Source organism: Triticum aestivum, chromosome 5D, assembly GCF_018294505.1.
Source record: "Triticum aestivum cultivar Chinese Spring chromosome 5D, IWGSC CS RefSeq v2.1, whole genome shotgun sequence".
NCBI lineage: Eukaryota > Viridiplantae > Streptophyta > Magnoliopsida > Poales > Poaceae > Triticum > Triticum aestivum.
In genome coordinates, this window is record NC_057808.1 from 531,729,469 (window position 1) to 531,738,394 (window position 8,926).

The following is an 8,926-nucleotide window of genomic DNA, read 5'->3' on the forward strand; positions in this document are numbered from 1 at the left end:
TGGTAACCGAATGTTGTTTGGAGTTCCGGATAAGATCACGGACATGACGAGGAACTCCGGAATGGTCCGGAGATAAAGATTGATATATGGGATAATAGTGTTTGGTCTCCGGAAGGGTTCCGGAATTCATCGGAAGGGGTTCCGGATGTTTCCCGAAATGTTTGGGTACGAGAACACTTTATTTGGGCCAAAGGGGAAAGCCCATGAGGCTTTTGGAAAGTGCAAAAGGAAGTTTTGCGGAGACCAGAGGCTAGACGCCAGGAACCCTGGCGTCTAGAGGGTAGACGCCGGGAACCCTGGCGTCTAGCCCTGGAGTCCGAGAAGGACTCTTGCCTTTCGGGCAAAACTGACTTTGAAGAGGCTTTTACTCCAAGTTTCGACCCCATGGCTCAACATATAAATAGAGGGGTAGGGCTAGCACCCAAGACACATCAAGAAACACCAAGCCGTGTGCCGGCAACCCCGTCCCCTCTAGTTTATCCTCCGTCATAGTTTTCGTAGTGCTTAGGCGAAGCCCTGTGGAGATTGTTCTTCACCAACACCGTCGTGCTGCCGGAACTCATCTACTACTTCGCCCCTCTTGCTGGATCGAGAAGGCGAGGACGTCACCGAGCCGAACGTGTGCAGAACTCGGAGGTGCCGTGCTTTCGGTACTTGGATCGGTCGGATCGTGAAGACGTACGACTACATCAACCGCGTTGATATAACGCTTCCGCTTTCGGTCTACAAGGGTACGTAGACAACACTCTCCCTTCTCGTTGCTATGCATCACCATGATCCTGTGTGTGCGTAGGATTTTTTTTGAAATTACTACGTCCCCAACAGTCTTCACCCCCGATCCCATCCTTGTCAACACTAAGCCTGAGGTTCTTCAACTTGAAATGAACCAGGTGTTTGGATCAGAGATGGCCTCAAGTGCACTGAGACAGTCAGACTTGACTGCCAAATTCGTGCACCCCAAATTTGCTCCAAGATTTAACCCACATCGAATAGCGATGAGTTCTGTCACTTCTACACTCGCCACATGCGGTAATAGATGAGTCGCTGCACCTAGGAACTTACCGTGGTGTCGCGGGCAATGACACCACAAGATCCCGTGAACCTATCCGCATGAAAAGAAGCATCAACATTTATTTTAACAGCTCCCACTGCAGGCTTCTTCCATACATGGTACCGCTTGCCAGTAGGCTGATTTGGAGTGTTTGCTCGTAAAAAATTTGTTGCTAAAACCCAGATCGTCATAGCTAATTGTTGAGGCATCTGAACTATCTCACCTTTTGTATGTATTCTCCTTTGCCAGCAAATAAACCACATTGCTACAAGGGCGAGCTCAGCTGTAGGAATGTTATGTACCGACGACTGCATCTGGATCAGGCTGTCAAGGTTAATAGAGCCCGATCGGTCTTGGCAAACCACCCGTTCAATCTCCTGTGATAGCCCTAGCTCCGTCCAAATTGTCTGCGCCCCGGTACAGGTGAACAAGCAATGTTGTACATCTTCTAATCCGATGGAACATATCGGACATTGAAGGATCAGAGGAATATCTCTATTAGCAAGGACACCATAGCATGGAAGAACCCCCTCAACACTTTCCAGCCAAAGTGTTTGATCTTCCCTGGTAGTCACAGTTTCCAAAGATCTTTCCAAGCTCCATTTAATGAGTCACTACTTGGGCTAGTCCGATTCAAGTGTTGTCCGAACTGATGCTCAAATTCAACATGGTATGCTGAACGCACGGAAAAGGTACCAATCCTTGTATGTTGCCAAGCTACAAAATCTTCAACGACCTCCACATGAAGAGGAAATTGTAGAATTCTATGCACATCGACTGAAGAAAAGACGCTACAAATAAGTGCCTCATCCCATTGTCTCGTGTGGGGGTCAATTATCTCTACCATTTTAGTTAGCATAATACCCCCTAGAGGTAATACGCTTCCTGTTCGTACTAGTGGATATCCATGTGTCATCCCAAATGTTAATGTGTGAACCAGAACCCACATGCCATATGCATCACCTTATGAAAGTTTGAATACCAGCTACAATACTCTACCAAGTGAACGAAGAACTTTTCTTGGGGCCAGATTTCAGAATATCTCCATTGGGATAATATTTTGCCCTCAAAACTCGTGCACACAAAGAATCGAGATTTTGGAGTAGTCGCCAACACTGCTTTGCTAACATAGCAAGATTAAAGCTATGAAGGTCTCTAAACCCCATGCCACCTTTTTTCTTTGGTACACACATTTTCCACCAGGCGAACCAATGCATGTTTTTCTTATCCTCTCCATCACCCCACCAAAACCCGGAAATTTCATCGGTGATCAATTTACATATCCCTTTAGGTAACTTGAACACAGACATAACATATGATGGAATCGCATGTGCTACTGATTTCAGAAGAATTTCTTTACCTTGTATTGAGAGGATTTTTTCTTTCCATCCCTTGAGCCTCTGGCATACCCTGTCCACTAAGTGCTGAAAACAATCACTACGATCAACACCAACCATAGTTGGTAGGCCGAGGTATTTTTTTGACAGGGCTTCAGTTAATATATCCAGAATTCCACAGACAATTTCTGTGTCATTAATTCTCGTATTTGGGATGAAAAAGATACTCGACTTTGGAGTACTCACCCGCTCTCCTGAGCTAGCACAATACATGTCAAGAACCCTCTTAAGAGTGTTTGCATTATGGTTAGAGGCTTTCATCAGAACCAAGGAATCATCTGCAAATAAGAGATGAGAGATAGAAAGGGCATCTCTGCATACCTTTTACCTTCAATACCTCCCGTTTCCTCCTCAAAAGATAGCATGCTCGACATCCCCTCAGAACAAATCAAGAACAGATAAGGGGACAGAGGGTCCCCTTGTCTCAAGCCCCTGGTTGGTATGAATTCCGTTTTAGTGTGTCATTGAATTTGATTCTATAGCTTACCGAGAAAACACACTCCATGACAAGCTCTATCCATTGGGTATGGAATCCCAACCTAATCATCATCTGTTGCAGAAAACCCCATTCTACCCTGTCATAAGATTTTGGCATATCCAACTTAACTGCACAGATTCCATTAGAGCCATGGGTTTTCTTTTTTATCGAATGGAAACATTCGTATGTTACTAGCACATTATCAGTGATAAACCTGCCTAGTACAAAAGCACTCTGGGTGGGGGAATTACCTCAGGCAGGATTCTCTTCAGTCTATTGGCTAGCACCTTCAAAATTATTTTGTAAACCATGTTGCATAAACTGATGGGTCTGAACTGGGTTATTACCTCCGGGCTGTCCACTTTTGGGATTAGCACCACATTTGTGGAATTCCACCCATCTCGATCTTCTTATTGTTGATTGCATCAAGCACTTCCTCTGTAAGTTCGTCACCTACAATATGCTAGAACCGTTTAAAGAAAATCGCATGGAGCCCGTCCGGTCCCGGGGCCTTCAAATCGCCTATCTGGAAAAGAGCTTTCTATCTCATTTTTCTTTCTTTATTATGTGCCCGTGTTGTCTAGAAAAAAGGTATGTGCTGGTGCGTTGTCGCGTGGAGTGGGGCGCACACGTTTTTTATTGCTTGACAAAATAGAGACTAATTGCTATTTATCTGTTTACATAGCGTGAATTATTGCTATTTATTTGGTTACTGAAGATGTCTGGCCGGTATTAGGATTTTACCATAAGAATGGATCATGAATTTATTGCTATACTATAGATTGATCTGATTTATTGGTTTACTAAGATCTTTTTTGAGAATTAGAAGGATCTTTTTCGAGTTTCCATTTCTTCATTTGGAATCCGACTCTTCTATCTTCGACTTATTTTTTGGCTTTATTCTTTATTTATTTCATTTTGATTTTTCCCTCTTCCTTTATCCCTATCCTCTAGGTACAACGTTTGCATCAATAGAGAGCTTTTTCTCTATATGAAACTATATTATTCCATTCCAACTTCTTCTCGAAACTTTCTAAGAAAAATCCGAAATTGAATCCAAAATTGACGTGTTAATGTGAGCTTATCCATCTCGTTAAGCACTCTTCAAATATGAATTCATTTTCTAACTGGCTTTTGTGATTTGGTGAGTTGCTCGGGATCTTTTTGATGACCTATGTTGTGTTGAAGGGATATCTGTATGATCCGATCGATTGCATAAGACTCGCGATAGCAATAGAATAGGGAAAATACACAGAAAAGACAGTTCTTTTAAATTTCGACTATCTATATATTAGTCTGTTTCTATTTCTAGATATTATTATTAGTTAGTAGTACTATTAGTTACCGATTCCAGCTCTTTGAGTTCTTTCTTCTGTGATGAACTGTCGGCACGAGTCCTACATTTTTTTCTCTATGAACCGAGGAGAAAGGGGGCTGAGCAGGAAGTGGATTGTACCATGAAAGAAGCACGGAGGTCAACCTGCATCAAATATGGAACATGGATTCTGGCAATGCAATGGAGTTGGTCCTCATACCGATCCGAATAAATCGGTATTTCTACAAACGTCGACCTTTGCCTATTAGGCAAGAGGATAACAAGTTCTAAATTGTGTCTCGGTAGGACATGAATTTCTATTACTATGAAATTCATAAATGAAAATGAAGTAGTTAATGGGAGTGCTACCCTAATCCTTTTTCTTGTATGTGTTCCTAAGAGAAGTAATTTGTTCTCATGTTTCGAGGTATCAAGGAAAGGGTGTGGAAACATATAGAAACTCTTGAATGGAAATTAAAAAGCAATGCATCCTTCTTCCTTCATCTCCTACCCATCGAAACGTGCAATGTCATGAGGTAATAGAACCCGCGACCAGGGTCAGAGCAGGAGCAACCCAAAGACCACCATCAAGGAGCGGAACAAGAGGAAGGCTAGCTCTTCCGCCGGTGAGAAGAAAGAGAAGGAGGCAAGCGCCATTTCAGTTCAACTAAAAATTGAGATACACTGGAATATTCAGCTCGCCTTTGCCATTGCCACGATCATCGACAACCATGATCTTTGCAAGCAAAGTTGTATATATTCGTAGAGTTCAAAGTAGTATGTTCATGTCCCGGATGTCCTTGAGTTTTTTTAGACATATGTCCTAGAGTTTTACAAGTGATTGGCCTCGGGTTCATCTTAATTTTGTTTGAAGCTGTCCGACTTCTTGTTGAGGCTCCTTTTTCAACGCCCACACGCGTCAAACTGACGCGCAGACGCACAAGGCGGTCGCAAATGGGCCGGCCCATTAAGAGGAACTGTAGTGGTAAAATACTGTAGCAGTCATTTAGTTGTAGCGAACCATTTTCTGTTTTTTCATTACTTTCTTTCAAATTTTCTTTTTCCTCATTTTGCACCTTTATATATATATATATATATATATATATATATATATATATATATATATATATATATAAACATTTGTAATATATGGTGAACTTTTTCGAAGTATACACGGAACAATTTTTGTAATCGTTGAACTTTTTGAATACAGTGGATATTTTTTATAATACGGTGAATAATGTTTTAATATAGTGAACATTTTGTACTATACTTTGAACATATTTTAAATACACAAAGAAATTTGTGGTAATATACGGTAAAAATTTCTGTAATACATGGTGAACTTTTTCATAATATATGGTGAATAATTTTTAAGTACAGATTGAACATTTTTGTATTACCTGATGAACATTTTTGAAATACGCGATCAACTCTTGCATAATACATGGTGAACATTTTCGTAATATATGATGAACATTTTGTATAATACACAGAAAAATAACCAATAAGGAACAGGAGAAAAATAAAACCGGAACAAAACCCAAAAAGGAACCAAAACAGAAAAATGAAAAACCAGAACAAAACCGAAAGAAAAAAAACAGGAGAAAAACCAAAACGTGGAAGAAGAAGAAAAAACTGAAGGAAAGAAACAGCAGCGAACGAAGCAATTAGTGGGCCGGCCCAACTGGCTCCGCTGCGGGCATTTTGCTCGAGAGCTTGCCGCTCGCGGGCTCGGGGTGACTTATGAATAGAGAACTACCAAAACTTTGTTTTCCCTAAAAAAAAAAAAAACTAGCGGAGTGGTGGAATCATGTAGTATGGCTCCATCCACATTCACAGGGGTTTATGCTCTTGTGCTCACGTTTAAAGCATGAGATGATGATCAACACTGACTACAATAGAAGCCCCTGCATTGTTGCAAGAGTCCACAACATGCTACACCAGACCAGACATCGACTTGAATGAATACGCAACACAACGATCGATCACAAAGCAGAACACAAATCCTAATAATCCCTTAATGCTAGTACTAGATTTAAGCCAACGAACGATGATGCAAGGCCATTGGCATCGATCATTCTTCCTTGCCTAGTACTACTACTTGGTTATGCGGCGACGGCGGTGGCGCACTCGACGTCGCTGGCGCTCACCCTCTTGGCCTTGACGGTCTGCTTGTACGAGTAGCGGGCGGCGACGAGCACGTAGAAGCCCAGGTTGACGGCGGAGATGGCGGCGAGCAGCCAGTAGAAGAGGTCCAGCCTGCTCCGGCTCAGGTCCTTGCCGAACCACCCGGCCCGCCGCCCGCCGTGCGAGCTCACGTGGTCCGCCGCCGCGATCACCAGGCCGCTCAGGAAGCTCCCGGCGCCGATCACGCTCAGGTACAGCCCGATGCCCAGGCTGCGCATGGAGTCCGGCACCTGGTCGTAGAAGTACTCCTGCAGGCCCACCAGCGCGAACCCGTCGGCCACGCCCATCAGCGCGAACTGCGGCACCAACCAGAACACGGACATGGTGGCGGTGGAGTGCAGGCGGCGACGCTCGACGACCGCGGCCACGGCTATCGCCACCACGGCGAGCGCCATGCCCACGCCGATGCGCCGAAGGACGCTGAGCCCCCGCTCCGTCCCAGTCACGCGGCGCAGGCACGGCTCGAGCACCTTGTCGTAGAGCGCCACGGTGGCGATCATGGCGACGGCGGCCAGCGCGAAGATGGACGCCGGTGGGAGCACGAAGTGGGGGCCCATGCGGCGGTCCATCACGCTGCCCTGCTTGACGAAGAAGGTGGACACCTGCGCCGTCGTGATGCCGAACGGGAGCGTGGCCACCCAGATGGGCACCATCGACACCACCAGCTTCGTCTCCTCCACCTGCGTCAACGTGGCCAGCCGCCACGCCCCGCGCCGCCCTTCGCCATCATGCTCCACGATTGCCGCCTTGTCGAGACATCGGAGCTGCTCGGTGTGGCAGAGCAGCCTCTTCTTGCCGCCGTCCTCCTCGTGTAGGTCGCCAACGTCGGCTGGCAGCCGAAGGCGCCGCTTCCTGACGGCGGCCACGACGACCCGCAGCAGCGGCGTGAGGGGGCTGCCCTGCGGCACCCTGTACCGGTAGGTCCGCCACCCCGCGAGGTACACCACGAGGGAGCACCCCATGACTGCAGCGAGCAGCACCGTGGCGGCGCCCCATCCGACCCGCTCCTGGACGTACACGACGACGGTGACCCCGAGCAGGACCCCGGAGCAGAGCGCACAGTTCCACCAGTTAAAATAAGACATCTTCTGCAGCCGCTCCCCGGCGTGCCCGTCGTCGAACTGGTCACCGCCGAAGCTCTCGAGCGCCGGCTTGTGGCCGCCGGTGCCGACGGACACGAGGTAGATCCCGACGAAGAAGAGCGTCTCGTGGATCCGCGGCACCGAGCCGCCGCCCGGCCTGAGGCCCGGCGTCAGCTGCGCCACGGCCAGCACGACGAGGCCGAGGAGGTAGACGACGGTGGAGAAGAGCACGGTGCGGAAGCGGCCGAGGTATGCGTCGGCGAGGAACCCCCCGAGGAGCGGCATGAGCGTGGTCACGCTCATCCAGTAGTTGGAGTTCTCGGCGGCGACCTTCATGTCCTGGTGCAGCACCTTGGTGAGGTAGATCATGAGGCTGGTGGCGATGCCGAAGTAGCTCAGCCGCTCGCTGAACTCGATCACTGCATCAATCAACCCCACCAAGGAGAACGTTTACACGACGATCGACATCAACCCACCAAGAAAACGAAGAGAGGCGGAGAGATCTGGGCAGGGAGCTTACGGATGATGAACATGGCGGCCTTCCAGGAGCCGGTGGCGGCGCGGAGGGGCGGGCGGCCGCGGTGGTCGACGGAGGAGTCGTCGACCCACCGCTCCTCCTCGGCGCCATGGCGGAAGCTTAAACCCAGGTGCTGGTGGTGCTTGGTCATCGCCGAATCAATGCGTTTCCAGACGACAGAATCGCGGCCGGCTGGCTGGTTTTTCTTTCTAATTCCAGCACGTAGTCGACTGGTGTGTGGTCGCTGGCGGTGTGAGGCTGGGAAGAAAAGGTGGCGCTATATAGGCGCGCGCGCGTGTGGGGTAGCACAGGAAGCGCGGCTGCTAGTGCGGCATGGACCGAGGGAAGCAGGCAAGAGAAACTGGGGGACGAAAGGCTTGCTCCTCAAGTTCTTTGTGAGACGACGGACGGCCAACGAATCGGCTGGAGGAGGATTGTTTTTTGTTTGTGGTTTTCTTTTGTGTGTGTGCCTATTTGCAGAAGTGCCACACTTGCAGTGACAGATTTACTCTGTTTCAATCCCTATTTGGCCATTCAACAGTAGCGTACGGCCTTTGGAAAGCATCTCTTCCTAGAGGGGACTCCCGCTTGTGATCTTCTTCCTTGGGTCGGAGAAAATAGAACTTACCAATTGGAAATGGAAATGCCGAATGAATTGAACCAAACTACGGAAACTGTGGTTGAGCTTGCCTGTCATCAACGAAGGATGGTTGTGAAGTTGGTGGAAGAAAGCAAACCAATGAATGCAGCTAGTCACCCTGAAAGGCGAGCCCATGTCTTTTGAGAAACTGACACAACCTGTTGTGTTGAATTATCTTATACTAAGGGTCCGTCCCAGCCAACAAGGGATTTCTCATAATTCTAGGATGAAACAGCATCATATCTCAGCTTGATTA

At 47.6% G+C, this 8,926-nt stretch overlaps 1 protein-coding gene across 1 annotated transcript; it reads right to left on the reverse strand.

The window, feature by feature from the left end:
* Positions 1-6,091: 6,091 nt before the first annotated feature.
* Positions 6,092-8,272, reverse strand: LOC123123531 (protein NRT1/ PTR FAMILY 5.7). Its single transcript, XM_044544054.1, has 2 exons — positions 8,034-8,272; positions 6,092-7,932 (listed from the first exon to the last, which is right to left on the reverse strand). Exons 1-2 carry the CDS (start codon positions 8,179-8,181, stop codon positions 6,350-6,352), a joined length of 1,731 nt encoding a protein of 576 aa, XP_044399989.1. The 5' UTR covers positions 8,182-8,272; the 3' UTR covers positions 6,092-6,349.
* Positions 8,273-8,926: the final 654 nt, after the last annotated feature.

Bases quoted from the DNA above. Each gene is read 5' to 3' on its own strand.
- LOC123123531 (XM_044544054.1), bottom strand. From the start codon at position 8,181: ATGACCAAGCACCACCAGCACCTGGGTTTAAGCTTCCGCCATGGCGCC. The intron at 7,933-8,033 runs GTAAGCTCCCTG...TGATTGATGCAG, and splicing joins GGCCGCCATGTTCATCATCC to TGATCGAGTTCAGCGAGCGG.